This window comes from Cervus elaphus, chromosome 5 (assembly GCF_910594005.1).
Source record: "Cervus elaphus chromosome 5, mCerEla1.1, whole genome shotgun sequence".
In the NCBI taxonomy this organism is placed as follows: domain Eukaryota; kingdom Metazoa; phylum Chordata; class Mammalia; order Artiodactyla; family Cervidae; genus Cervus; species Cervus elaphus.
In genome coordinates, this window is record NC_057819.1 from 59703070 (window position 1) to 59718568 (window position 15499).

Sequence of the window (15499 nt, forward strand, 5' to 3'; positions counted from 1 at the left end):
TGTTAGGACCATGTGATTTCTAAGGCAGGTGTGAGTCCTGGAAAGAGGCTAGAGTAACAGAGAAGTAAAAGAACCTCAGGAGAAGTTGTGCACCTAAATTGAAGGAGGAGGAAGAGAAAAACAAAGGAATATCATGTATGGAATACGCTGTATTGTTGACATGTTGTGTGTTTCTTCAGTGTTATTCTAGGCTTCTGTAGGAGAAGTATAAACTTTCTGTTTGCATGTGAGCAAAAGACATATTGATCAGAAAAAAATTCTAGCTAACTACTGGCTCTTTATTCAGTTAAGAATATTTGTAGACATTTGGGTTGTGAAAGTCAGGTTACAGCTGTGTTTGGGAAAGTGTTTTCTTCTGACTTCAGAAAGTGTATGCTTGCGTTTCCCAAATGTTTGCAGGTGCAGATTGATTTAAAAAAAATGCACTTGGAGTGTTTTTAAAGGTTTGTAAACCAGAAAACAACATTTTAGAACTGGGAATATGTGTTTGCACTGTGAATATAAGAACGATGCAGTTTTGGCTTAATCAGGAGAGGTTCACCTCATGAACTGATCAGGGAGAAAGTTATTTGGTGAGCATATGTGAATTTCTTTAATACCAGTTGGTTCCAGTATGTTATGAGAGCTTTTCTTCTTCTTACCTCTTTTGGTCTTTGTGGAACACTAGGAAGACCAAAGCACTGATGTTGCATCTATGATTTTTGTCACTGAAAAGATGCCCATGGTTTGGGATGGGTAGTTTTGGGGTACATTCCATTTTATAAAGCTTGTTGATAAAGGTTGTCATTTACTGAAATCTTGAAGGCAAGAGCCAAAGTCAGTTAGGTATTCTCCTATTTGGAGCACAGAGAGCTGAAGAAATCAAAGTATACATTGCACCAGGACTTGGGAAGAGGTCAGAAAAATGCTGCTGGATCCGCAGTTGGAATCTTAGACAGAAAAACAGCTCTACTGATTTGATAAATACCTCCCCACCCCGTAGTGGGGCTTCCCTGGTGGCACTAGTGGTAAAGAACCCACCCTAATCCCTGGGTCGGGAAGGTCCCCTGGAGGAGGGCATGGCAACGCACTCCAGTGTTTTTGTCTGGAGAATCCCATGGACACAGGAGCTTGGTGGTCTACAGTCCACGGGGTCACAAAGAGACAGACATGACTGAAGTAACTTAATGTGCATGCAAGGACCCCCCCACAGCCACCCAATACACTTTTTGCCTTTCTTTTCTTTTTTGGGGAGATTGTAAACCAAAATTGTTGTTCTTCAAACATTCACAGTGAGTCAGGGCCACTGTCAAAGCCGGGGCCCGGGGGATGTACGCGCTGGGGCTTGTCGTGTCTCCCGCACCTTCCTCCTGGACGCCCTTTCCCTCTCCCCTCTGACTTCACGGAAACAGCCTCGTGCTGGGGGGTGTCAGCAGAACTGGGGACAAGCCCCTGCGCTGTGTTCCCATCAGTCTCATGGTCCGTGTGTGAGGCTTGTGTCCAATAATGCGTGTGAAAGCACTTTCAAGAATTTCAGCTACTGAGTGAAAATCTCCCCAGTGAGGAAGTTCATGCATAAAGGATAGTCTGTCGGAGAGGAAAGGAAGGGTCGGTGCCAGCGTGATGAGAGAGAGCAGAGACACCGAGACCTTCATCTGGGAATGAGTCTGCCCTAGCTGGGGGTGTGAATAGGATATGAGGGAATCTTTAGCTACAGGGCCTCAGTCCGCTCCACCGAGATACAGGGGTGAGGGAAGCGATAACTAGGAGCCTTTTCAGCTCGCCGATTCTGAGTTTGAGTGAACCAGAATAAAACATGAAGCCTTAGACTGCTTCCAGGGTCTAGTCTTACTGTCAGTTGCTATTATCAGTTCTAGTTAAATTTTCTGTAAAACGCACATTTAGTCTTGGGGTAATGTTGATTCTAGAACAGACAGTAGGATGTTTTTAGAGCTCTCGGTCTACTATTCACCCCAGAGCTTAACTCTGAAAGTATGTTGTAGATGGATCAGTCAGGGTTAGAGGCACACCGCCCCAGGTAACAAGTGTTTGTCTAGACACACTAGAGACTCTAAACTGAAAGAAATATTTGGCCATTTTGTAGTTACGTGTCTTATTTAAAATTTTTTATTTTTTATATGATTGTTTTTGCTGGGAAAGATTGAGGGCAAGAGGAGAAGGGGTTGACAGAGAATGAGATGATTGGATGGCATCAATGGACATGAGTTTGAGCAAACTCAGAGAAATAGTAGAGGGCAGGGACACGTGCTGCAGTTCATGGGCTTGCGAAGAGTTGTACACGACTTACCAACCAAACAACAATACAATTTTCAAAGATGGGCCTCCTTTACAGTTATTACAAAATACTGACTGTATTCCCCATGTTGCACAGCATGTCTTTTAACTTATTTTACACCTAATATTTTGTGCCTCTTAACCCTTTACCCCTGTGTTGTCCCTCCCCCCACTCCCTCTCCCCACCGGTAACCACTAGTTCCTTCTCTGTATTTGTGAGTCTGCTTCCTTGTCGTTACTTATTTTCCCCTGTCTGTTGTATTTTTTATTTTTTTTTTAATTTTCATTGGAGTAGAGTGGATTTGCAATGTGTTAGTTTCAGGTATATACCAATGTAATTTTGTGTTTTTTAAAAAAAAGAAATTGGATATTTTATTTGTCCCTCTTTTCTATATTAAAGGTTTGCTAAGGAGAATATGCACTGATTTCCAATGTCTTCTTATTGAACCTGTTTACGGAGAGATGTAGTTATATGAGATATGACATCACCAAAAAGGGCATAAGATGAATGGGGCCTAATATAACTGGGTAGTGTTGGAGGTGGACGGGCATGGTGATGAAGACAGGCATGCTGGAATCAGGAACTCTGGGTTCAAATCTTTGTAAGTTAAGCACTTGGCATGATGTCAGTCATCCTGCACGTACCCAGTAGTTGCAAGTGTTACTATTCAAGATGACAGGAATATACAAACATATTAGTAATCTCCCCATCACAAGAAAGACCACTGAACTCCTCTAGAGAAAGGGCTTTTTTAAAAAAGAAGGACCTCATTCCCCTTAACTTCCTTTACCCATGATGATGATGTTTAGTTACCAACTCATGTCCAACTCTTTGTGACCCCATGTACTGTAACCCCCCAGGCTCATGAGATTTCAGCGAAGCAAATGCTTTAGGCTTGAGTTGGATATTGAAGTGAAATTTGCAAAAGCCCATGCTTGTTTCCTGTTCTTTGCAAAGTATTTCCGGCAGAGGTCGCCTGGTCATTTCCACACAGGCCCCCGGTAGCAGAGTGTGAAGGATCCAGAGAGGGATTTATGCGTATGGCTGCATCCCATGGGTATAAACATCTAGTTTGTTAAGTCTGAGGAGTCTGTGACTCTGAGCAGTAGTGCCAGACTCCTGTTTGTGCTAGCACTCTTCAGAGACCCGAGTGAGCACTTCTTTACCTGACATGCCTACGTGTGGATTTTTGTTTTGTTCTCATTGGATTGTCTGGTTTGAGTTTTTCTTATGTCGTAAATACATAGGTACAGTGGAGAAAATTTACACCCTGGAAAAAACAGATTTTGAGTAGGCTTGATCTATTCCTTAAGTTGAGTTCATCTTTTGCCCTAGAGCAAAGTTGTCATGATGTGAGGAAGTTGGGAGAGTCGCATGATTTTGGAATGAGACCGGGGAGGTAGAGGAATTTGCATCCTTGCAGTGGTTCTGGAATTGGAAAATCAATGTTATATTTAAAGCAGACAAACGTCTTGACTATATAGAACAAGCTAAGCTAAATTTTAACTGTTATCATCAGATTGCCAGGAAAGAAGACAACACTTTAAAGTAAATAATTTACTCTTTCCTCTTTTGAATTTAAAAAGAATATCTTTTAAAATAAAAAGAAAAAAGAGTATCTTTTAAAATAATTTCTGAAGTTTCAGAGACAACCATGAGGGCATAGATTTGTAGCCTAAAAAAAAGAATTGAGAACTGTGGTCGGTGCATTGGCAAACAAGGTTAAATACATGTGAGAGGTAATGTATTCTTGAAATGTCTAGGAGAACAAAACACAGTGATGGTGACTCTGTGTAGATAATCCCCAGATGTACTTTTCTGAATAGATACAGGACAGTATAATTGGTGGGTTTTTCCTTATGAATTAAATTTGTTTGTGTTTTAAATGGGCAACAGGAGCTGTGAAATCAGAGTTGAGTTACGATACCAACTCTGCTGTCTGGACTGACTAATCTTTGAGCTTTTATCATTTTAAAAAACCATGAGAAGAACTGCCATATGACCCAGCAATCCCACTCCTGGGCATACACACCGAGGAAATCAGATCTGAGAGAGACACATGTACCCCAGTGTTCATCGCAGTACTGTTTATAATAGCCAGGACATGGAAGCAACCTAGATGCCCATCAGCAGACGAATGGATAAGGAAGCTGTGGTACATATACACCATGGAATATTACTCAGCCATTAAAAAGAATTCATTTGAATCAGTTCTAATGAGATGGATGAAACTGGAGCCCATTATACAGAGTGAAGTAAGCCGGAAAGATAAACACCAATACAGTATACTAACACATATATATGAAATTTAGAAAGATGGTAACAATAACCTTATATGTAAAACAGAAAAAGAGACACAGATGTACAGAACAGACTTTTAGACTCTGTGGGAGAAGGCGAGGGTGGGATGTTCTGAGAGAACAGCATTGAAACAAGTATACTATCAAGGGTGAAACAGATCACCAGCCCAGGTTGGATGCATGAGACAAGTGCTCAGGGCTGGTGCACTGGGAAGACCCAGAGGGATGGGATGGAGAGGGAGGTGGGAGGGGGGATTGGGATGGGGAACACATGTAAATCCATGGCTGACTCATGTCAATGTATGGCAAAAACCACTACAATATTGTAAAGTAATTAGCCTCCAATTAATAAAAATAAATGGAGAAAAAAATAAAAAAAGCAAAACAAAAACAAAAACAAAAAACCATGAGGAGAAATACTTCCCTCAGAGGTCCTTGAGAATGTTAAACTGTTTCAGAGAGAGCCTGCCACCTAGTAGGTGTTTATTAAATGTGAAATGTATTGAATGATAGAGGAAGTAATTTAAATGTTAAATTTCAGTGCTAAAATACAGAAGTATTTTAAAATACAGAAGTATATGAAACTATTGTGTGATTCTAGGTGACTTGGCAGTTTTGAGGAGGCACTGTTCATTGCTTCCTTTTAGTCCGTTGCTTGATAAGCTTTTCTACAAACACTTTCAATTAACTAAACAGTGAATTTAAGGGATATTCAAGACCTCAAGGAATTAACAACCTCTTAAAATGGCAGTTGAGTAGGGTAATAAGAATCTGCCTTCATTTTTATTATCATTATTTACTGGATGTGATCCTATTACAATACAGTAGTTACTATTTATTTCTGGTTACTTAATGGTGCCAAGTACTGTACCAAATGCTTTATAAATGTCTCATTAAATCCCTGTAATAACTTGAGAAGTACATATTATGGCTCTTACTATGTAAATGAAAAGATGAGAAAACACTCTTTTAATAATATGTCTAAACCTGCATAACTGGGAAGACTTAAAAAACCAGGATAGTACCTTTTCAAGTTATCATCTGTGCTTTGGAACCACCTAATCTGATGATGGGCTTCCCAGGTGACTCAATGGTAGTGAGTCTGCCTGCCAAGCAAGGGACACAGGTTTGATCCCTGAATCCAGACGATCCCTTGGAGAAGGAAATGACCTGGTGCACTATAGTTCATGGGGTTGCAAAGAGTTGAGCACAACTTAGTGACTAAACCACCACCAGTTCAGTTCAGTTGCTCAGTCGTGTCTGACTCTTTGCGACCCCATGGACCGCAGCACGCCAGGCTTCCCTGTTCATCACCAACTCCCAGAGCTTGCTCAAACTCATGTCCATTCAGTCAGTGATGCCATCGAACCATCTCATCCTCTGTCATCCCTTTCTCCTCCTGCCTTCAGTCTTTCCCAGCATCAGGGTCTTTTCCAATAAGTCAGTTCTTTGCATCAGGTGGCCAAAGTAATGGAGTTTCAGCTTCAGCATCAGTCCTTCCAATGAATATTCAGGACTGATTTCCTTTAGGACTGCCTGGTTTAATCTCCTTGCTGTCCACAGGACTCTCAAGAGTCTTCTCCAACATCACAGTTCAAAAACATCAATTCTTCAGCACTCAGCTTTCTTTATAGTCCAACTCTCACATCTCTACATGACTACTGGAAAAACCATAGCTTTGACTAGACAGACGTTTGTTCACAAGGTAATGTCTCTGCTTTTTAATATGCTGTCTACGCTGGTCATAGCTTTTCTTCCAAGGAGCAAGTGTCTTTTAATTTCATGGCTTCTGGCACCATCTGCAGTGATTTTGGAGCCCAAGAAAAGAATGTCTGTCACTGTTTCCATTGTTTCCCCATCTATTTGCCATGAAGTGATGAGACTGGATGCCATGATCTTAGTTTTTTGAATGTTGAGTTTGAAGCCAGCTTTTTCACTCTATCCTTTCACTTTCATGAAGAGGCTCTGCAGTTCCTCTTTGTTTTCTGCCGTAAGGGTGGTGTCATCTGCATATCTGATATTATTGATATTTCTCCTGGCAATCTTGATTCCAGCTAGTGCTTCACCCAGTCTGGCATTTCGCATGATGTACTCTGCATTAAGTTAAATAAGCAGGGTGACAGTATACCGCCTTGACATACTTCTTTACCAGTTTTGAACCAGTCCTTTGTTCCATGTCCGGTTCTAATTGTTGCTTCTTGACCTGCATACAGATTTCTCAGGAGGCAGATCAGGTGGTCTGATATTCCCATCTCCTGAAGAATTTTCCACAGTTTGTTGTGATCCACACAGTCAAAGGCTTTGGCGTAGGCATTGAAGCAGAAGTAGATGTTTTTCTTGAACTCTCTTGCTTTTTCTATGATCCAGTGATGTTGGCAATTTGATCTCTGGTTCCTCTGCCTTTTCCAAATCAAACTTGAACATCTGGAAGTTCACAGTTCAGGTACTGTTTGTTGAAGCCTTGCTTGGAGAATTTTGAGCAAACCACCACCACCAATCTAATAGGTTAGCTCTTTGAATGCTAATTCACATAGAGTTTATGGAGAGAATGGTGGGTCATTAGAATCTTTGAAACATTTCATGCCTAATTAGGACTTGGGAAGATCCAAGGAATTGATTGCATATGTCCAGGGCTAGTTTTTCTGAAACAACTTTTCTGGTGTTTCAATGTAGATTTAGTCCATCTAAGGAAAGTGGAATGACTATCTAAATAATTGTTTCTCAGCCTTGACTACACAAAAGAATCACCTGGGGAGCTTTAAAATGCAAATCACAGAAAAACAGAACCACTCCCGCCCCCCTAAAAGCCCAATCCCCATTCTTAGATATACTCCCTCCTTCAGTTTTATAATTGACATATAATGTTGTTTTACTTGACGATGTACAACTAATTTGATACGGCTATATATTGTGAAAAATTACCCCAGTAAGTTTAGTTACCATCCAACATCACCTCACATAGTCACACAATTTTTTTTCCTATGATGAGGACTTCTAAGACTACTTTCTTAGCAACTTGCAAGTATATGATATAGTACTGGTAACTATGGTCACTATGCTGGACTTTATACCCCCAGAACCTATTTATTTTATAATTCAAAGAAGTTTGTACATCTTGACTACCTTCACCCATTCGCAGAGCTGCCTCTGGCAGCCACCAATCTGTTCTTTGTTTCTATGAATTTGTTTTTTTCCCGAAATTTCTTTTCTTTTTAAGATTCCAGTGTAAGTGAGATCATATGTGTCTTTATCTGTCTGATTTATTTCACTGAGCACATTGCCCTCATCCACATTCTTGCTTGTAGCAGGGCTTTCTTCTTTTTTATGGCTGAGTAATATTCTCCTTGGAAGTACTGATGCTGAAGCTGAAGCTCCAATACTTTGGCCACCTGATGCGAAGAACTGACTCATTAGAAAAGACCCTGATGCTGGGAAAGATTGAAGGTGGGAGGAGAAGGGGATGACAGAGGAAGAGATGGTTGGATGGTATTGCCGACTCAATAGACTTGAGTTTGAGCAAGCTCCGGGGGTTGGTGATGGACAGGGAAGCCTGGTGTGCTGCAGTCCATGGGCGTTGCAAAGAGTCGGACACGACTGAGCGACTGAACTAACTGACTGAATATTCTCCTAGATGCTCTGATGTAAACTGAACTGTTTCATATCTTCTGGAGGCCCAGCCCTGGGATGTCTCAGATCAGCCCTCGCCCAGGAATCTAGGAGTCAGATGCCTGGGTCCCGATTTGCTTGGTCGTCTGGCTCTGCAGACTGGGACTGCTCTCACACCGCACTCCCCACACCCTCACCCTGTGTGGTGGGGGAGGGAGGGGATGTGAAACAGCTGTCCGCATCCACATCATTCCAGTCAGTGCGATCTTCTAGAAAGGTCTGCTTAGAAGGTTATCAGCTGTCCAGCGCTGTTTCTTCATGTATGCCCTTTCCACTGTTTACGCTTTGGGGATGCTGGCTCTGTGTTGTTTGATCTCCTGTCCCAGTAGCGTCCAGAGGCAGGTGACATGTTTGTAAAGATTGAACATAAGACCGCAGGCTCTTCCCAATGTTGGGCACACACAGGCGCTAGTTCCTTCTCATGGGATCAGGTTTTCCCGTCTTTCCTTCCCTCTTTCACCACTGTCATCCTCTTCACCGCCTGACTTCTCTCCTGTTCCCGTCACTCTGCAACCTTCCTTAATTGGAATGATGGCACAGGGCGGTAAAGCCAGCTGTGGACAACAGTGTACACAGAAGGGGATTTTTTAAGGCAGATAAGTAGCTGCTATTTGCCAGAGCACCGTATTGGAGCACAAAGTCTGTGGAAATACGGTATTAGCAGGTTACCAGTTGGAGCACAAAATTAAATTTTCACAAGCAAATATTTGTCCATAGTAATTTAAACCATTTTTTATTCCATTTACACATGAGGGGGCAGTATGGTACTATAAAGCAAATGCTCTATTGAAATTGTTTATTTCTGTTGGTATATGATAGCTTTTAGATGAGAACTTGTAGATTGTGAATATAATTCTCACATGTTGGTTAGCTAGTAAATGTGATACATATATGTGGTACCCTCACTTGTATACACAGGTCATATACCTATTTTTATTCAGATGCATAAATAATAATCTCCATGCAACAATGGGGCTTTCCCTCAGTGCCTTTTATTGTGAGTTTTATATTTATGGTTTATTTAATGCTAGCTGACTTTCTCCAAGTATCTACATATAGAACATCAGTGCTTTGGAGATACAGTGTCTGTTAGGGTGATGTCTAAATATTTTATATTAGGACTTCATTGAAGGCTGAAGGGACTCCAGTGTTGGGGATGGGAAGCTTCTGAACTCAGGTCTTGGCAGCAATGGAAATTTTATTATAAATCACCTTTGTGATATGCTTCCCTATATGGCACAGTTTGGAGCGTTCCAGGTGGCACTTATGGTCAAGAACCCTTTTGCCACTGCAGGAGACTAAGAGACATGGGTTTGATCCCTGGTTGGGAAGATCCCCTGGAGGAGGGCAGGGCAACCCACTCCAGTATTCTTGTCTGGAGAATCCCATGGACAGAGGAGCCTGGCGGGCTACAGTCCACGGGGCCACAAAGAGTCGGACAAACGACTTAGGACGCACGCATGGCGCAGCTTGCGATTCTCAAAGAAAAAATGTTGCTGAGGAAAGAATCAGGATATTTGAATTAATGTTGTTGTTGCTGACAGATGAATGACACTGTAGATAATGAAGGTACTGATATTCTAGGTTTCATAAGTAGAGGGGAAGTATTTAAGGGAGGTTGGAGGATATTAAACAAATTGATTAAACATACAGAGCATTTTATGAAAAATGTATGTGGACTCTGAAAGGTAATTTCATAAGCACAGGCTATTTTTAAATGTGTAAAAAATATTTGCAGTCGTATGTTTCTGTTTATGTAGTTTGAAAAAAAAAAATTGAAACTAGCGTTCTGGCATAAATATAACCCTGTGTGAAATTGAATGGGATATTTGTTTTTAGTGTTTTATCCTGGTTACTTCCTTTGTGGATGAAGAGCTGTGGCGTTGTCAACATCTGGTGGAGATGATTAGACTTGTTTAGTTTGGGCATGACTCTATTTTGAAATATAATGATTTGATGTTGCTTTTACTTACTATTAATGAGAAATTTTATTTTGAAATCTTCTGTTAAAAAATAAATAAAAGATTTATGATTTTATGCCCAAAATTTAAAGGCATGGATTTTTGGCTCCAGCAGCCCATTTGGGGTGGACTCCAAATCAAATGTTGTTTGGGATTGGTATACTGTTGCAAAACCCAAGTTTCTGTTCATGGAAAACAATTAATGTCCTTTGTGTTTCGATGGCAGATTTTTAGGACCCCGCCTGATGCCACATTGCCTGAGCCAGTCCCCCTGTCAGCACCCCCAAATGCTCCGCCGAGACAATCAAAGAGGCAAGGCCAGAGGACTAAGAGACCCGTGGCTGTATATAACCTCTGTCTTGAACTGGAAGATGGTAAGATGTTCATTACGTTTTTCTTGCCTTTGTCCCCAGGGCAGGCCATGGTTTCCCATCCTTTGTGTTTTTAAACTTCCTTCTACCCTTAAGATTATAATTTTTTGAGATTAACAGAGAGGGTAAAGCTTTTGCCTCAGGAAGAGCATGCAAAGTTTCAGTTTGTGTTTGTCTTTGTTATGCACGGTTCTTTTTTTACTTTGAAAAAGACAGCTTACATTTCTTTTTTGGGAGGCTTGTGTGACCTCCTGTGAGGTTATATAACCCTGAGACAAATGCAAGAGGAACTAAAATGAAAGCAGGTCTTTTGCAAGAGGAGCAGATCCAGTCTGATGTTCAGTGCATTGAGATCAAAGGCGCAGGTCACGGTTGCACTGGGTCTGTGCTTCTGTACCATCCTTGCCCCAGTTTTCTGACTTTCTCCTGAGGCGGGTGTCTTATCCGGTGGCAGAGGTGGCAAACTGACCACGGTCGGGGCTTGCCTGAGTGGACCAAGCTACACTGGGACTCTGATCAGTGGAAGCCCTCACTTTCCATCCAAACCACCCTGTTCCAGCTCACTGGTGTCCTGTGGTTGCCACCTGTCTCAGCATTGCCACCTGTCTCAAATTGGAATTTTAAACAGTGATCCTTACAGAACAAGGCTGTGAGCTCATTGCACACACCCAGTTGCTGACTTGTAACCATGTGGTCAGTGGTGTGGGGAATAAGACTGAAACTACTGAAGTTTTATTGGTTTGGCGGCATGAGGTGATTGTCAAAGGGAGGGAAGAAATGAAGATAGAAACAAATCCAGTACCTCCATCATACGCAGCTGTATAATCAAATATCCACATAGCTGATATCCAAAGATCCAAGCCAGCAAGTGACATGTGTCTTTAACTCCCAGGGGGTCTGTGCAGGAGGACTCAGAATGCCTCCTGTAATAACATTGAGGGCTAAGGCGTTCCAATATTCTTTTAAAGTATTTAAGACATACGTGCATGTGATACAAGTGTTAGTTTTACAGTCACATCCATATTTTCCAGAGTAAGGGCATGATTTGTTGTGTTATTGCCTTAGCCGTGTCCAACTCTTTGCAACCCTATGGACTGTAGCCTGCCAGGCTCCTCTGTCCATGGAATTCTCCAGGCAAGAATACTGGAGTGGGTAGCCTTTCCCTTCTCCAGGGGATCTTCCTGATCCAGGGATTGAACCCGGGTCTCCCACATTGCAGGCAGATTATTTACCATCTGAGTCACCAGGGAAGTCCTATGATTTAAAGCAACCTCTAATTTCAGACCTGCCTTTTAGTCCTTGGTGTCAGCTTCTGAGCCCAGCTAACTTTTTATCCTCTCCTCTTTTTTTTTTTCCCCTCACATTCACTATCTCTCCAGAGTTGCTAATAGGGAGTAAAGCTGACTGGTTTGAATTGCACCTTGACTTTTATCTCACTTGTCCTTTGGTGGAATTAAAAGATTAGTGAGTGAGGCATATGTTGGAAAGTAGGAGGGGGAAAGAAATCAAGGTGACAGGAAACAGTACCTACACAGGCTCATCAACTTTGAGCAAAATCGAATTGGCTCTCATTTCATAAAAGAAATGATCAAGGAGGGACCTTTCGTTTTAGCGTTGCATCTACTTGGGGGGCAGGTATTTTTAGCAACTGAATCAGAGTATCCAGTCATGTGAATATAGTTTACTAAGCTTTTGATCATTGGGTTGCTGAGTGATTATTTTTAATGGATAAGAAACTGCTGAAGTGGTATTTAGCATGTTTTTTATGGATATATTCAAAATGGTGTACAATCATAGCTTTTCTGATTTTTAACATAATAATTCTTTAAAATTTTTAATTATAAAGAAAAGAGATTGACAAATATTTAATTCCTTTAGTCTGTTTTTATATTCACTATTTATATGATGTTTTAATCTACATTTTGTCTTTTTATAAACTTTTTGTTAATTCTTGATTTCAGCCTTTGTTTTTTTTTGAATGTTGTTACGACCACAAAAGCTCATGATTTTGGTCATGGAGTGATTTTGTTTTATCTCACAGGTCATAAGATAAAGCAACTGAAAACTGTTATTTATCTTCTCCCCTCACCCCAACTATTTGTAGCTCAGCTTTAGTGAAACTCAAATTGTGTAAAAAAGGATTGTTTCAGAGAGAACAAAGTGGGAGCCATATTTTGCATATTCTAAAAAAGGAAATAAATGAAGAGGTGGTGAAAATGCTTTTGAAAGGAAGCATACAGAAAAAGGATACTAAAAAGCTTTGTTATTGATTACTTAGCATACTGAAAACTCTACCCTTTCAAAAAAAAAATCTCTTCATATCACCAGGACTAAATGTTTTTCAGCTCTATTTGGAATTTTCAAAAGTTTAATATTTTTATGCATTTTTTTCTTATTTATGGTCATTGGGTCACTTCTCATGTTTATCTAGTTTTGGTTAAAGTATGCGTTATAGCCAACTTTGGTTGATTTATTTTTCCAAATTGTCTGGTTTGAGTCCAGTAGGAAATTTAAATGCAAGTGTGTTTCCACCCTTACCCCCCATTTATTCACTGTAGTACAAATTAGGTTTAACAAAGTCCAGTACAAATTTATTTTTTTTTTAAGTTAGGTAATTTATTTGCCAAGATTCAAGGAATTAGTTTGGATGACTAGAGATTTTCTTTCTTTCTTTCTTTCTTTTTTTTTAATGTTTTACTAGCATATAGTTGCTTTGCAGTGTTGTGTTATTTGAGGATTTTCTTAAGCTTTTTCGGTCACAGATTTGGTATTTGAGTGAAGTGGTTTGTAGTATGTTATTTCTTCTTCTGCATGCAGTAGGGTGTGAAACTATAATATGTGATGTATGGGACAGCCAACCCTGGAAAACACTTAGAATTGGTTTCAGTTCAACATGTAGCAAATCAGAAAGTCATTATTACCAGTCAGCAAGCCTGATGGCATGAGCTGAAGTAGGATAGGCTTGAAAAGCGGAGTCCTAGCTTTGCCTGTGTGAACTGGGGGAGATACCCTCTGCTGTTACACATGGTTCTTATTATGTTTTTTTAATCCCCCCCCCCCCAAATTTAATTAAAGATACTTAGTATCTTTACTTTCAGTTCAGTTCAGTTGCTCAGTCCTGTCTGATTCTTTGTGACCCCATGAATCACAGCACACCAGGCCTCCCTGTCCATCACCACCTCCTGGAGTTTACTCAAACACATGTCCATCGAGTCGGTGATGCTATCCAGCCATCTCATTCTCTGTCGTCCCCTTCTCCTCCTGTCCCCAAACCCTCCCAGCATCAGAGTCTTTTCCAGTGAGTCAACTCTTCGCGTGAGGTGGCCAAAGTGTTGGAGTTTCAGCTTCAGCGTCAGTCCTTCCAATGAACACCCAGGACTGATCTCCTTTAGGATGGATTGGTTGGATCTCCTTGCAGTCCAAGGGACTCTGAAGAGTCTTCTCCAACACCACGGTTCAAAAGCATCAATTCTTTGGTGCTCAGCTTTCTTTATAGTCCAACTCTCACATCCATACATGACCACTGGAAAAATCATAGCCTTGACTAGACAGATCTTTGTTGACAAAGTAATGTCTCTGCTTTTTAGTATGCTGTCTAGTTTGGTCATAACTTTCCTTCCAAAGAGTAAGCGTCTTTTAATTTCATGGCTGCAGTCACCATCTGCAGTGATTTTGGAGCCCACCAAAATAAAGTCTGACACTGCTTTAGCAAAGGTATAATTGGCATTGACACATTTAACCATACTGCATACGTAGGCTCATTATTTCCCTTTGTTAATACGTGATTTAATGATATTAGACTTGTTATTTGCAGGAAACTTTGCAATGTAGTTTCCTAAGGACCTCTGTTGATGATTAATATGAACTGAAATGGATATAGTATCTGGCTAGATTTCTAGAGCAACTGTTAAATCTTCTCTGAAATTCTTATCTTATTATTTTGTAGAAGCCATATTGTTCACTTTAATATAGCATTTTATACTCTCAAAACCTTAAAGCTGAGTAGCTTTAGCTAAGTCAGTTGAGAAATAGTGAAATATGAGGTAGGCTGCTCAGTGCTAAAAAGTAGATGAAAAAATCAAAGATTCCCTTTTATTTTATTCTCAATTTATGTTCCTGTGTTTTTATTTCCTCAGAAGTGGTAGTAAAGTAACTTGAAAAAAGTTAATGTGTTTTTGTTTTCACCTGCCCACTCCAAATTTATGTCCTTATTACCTCTTTTTTAATCACATGGATTTCAGATGTACATTATAATTTGACATCTGTATACACTAGAGGTTAATCACCAGCACAAGTTAGTTATCATCCATCATCATACAGTTGACCTTCAACCCTTTCATCCACTTCCCAACCCTCTTTCCCTCTGATAACTGCTAATCTGTTTTCTGTATCTATGTATTTGTTTTATTTTGTATTTGTTGTTTATTGTTGTTTGTTTTTAAGATTCCATATGTGAGTGAAGTAATACAGTATTTTTCTTTCTCTCTCTGGCTTACTTCATATAGTAAAATACTTCCAGGGTCCTTCTATGTTGTCACATATCAGGATTCCATTCTTTTTCATGGCTGAGTTACATATATACATATGCAATATATATGGTACACACATATATCCATTCATCTGTCAGTGGACACAGGTTGTTTCCCACAGCTTGGCTGTTATAAATAATGCTGCAGTGAAAATCGGGGTGCATGTGTGTTTTAGCATTAATGTTTTTGTGTTCTTCAGGTGAGTACTCAGAAGTGGAATAGCTGGGTCACGTGGCGGTTCTGTCCTTCATCTCTTGAGGAACTGTTTTCCCTAATGGCTGTAGCAAGTTACTTTCCTACCCGCAGTGCTCCAGGGTTCTCGTTTCTCCACAGCTTCTCCAGCATTTTCTTATCTTTGAGAATAGTCATTCTAACAGGTGTGTGGTGATACCTCATT

The 15499-nt window shown here is 40.5% G+C and overlaps 1 protein-coding gene across 2 annotated transcripts in view; it reads left to right on the plus strand.

Moving 5' to 3' along the window:
* The window catches only part of ARHGAP10 (Rho GTPase activating protein 10), a 358558-nt gene that overhangs the window by 289243 nt on the left and 53816 nt on the right, over window positions 1–15499 (plus strand). For both annotated transcript variants that reach the window (XM_043902572.1, XM_043902573.1), the window contains exon 19: window positions 10429–10576. In XM_043902572.1, coding sequence (XP_043758507.1) covers window positions 10429–10576 — 148 coding nt within the window. The remainder of the gene's footprint in view (window positions 1–10428; window positions 10577–15499) is intronic.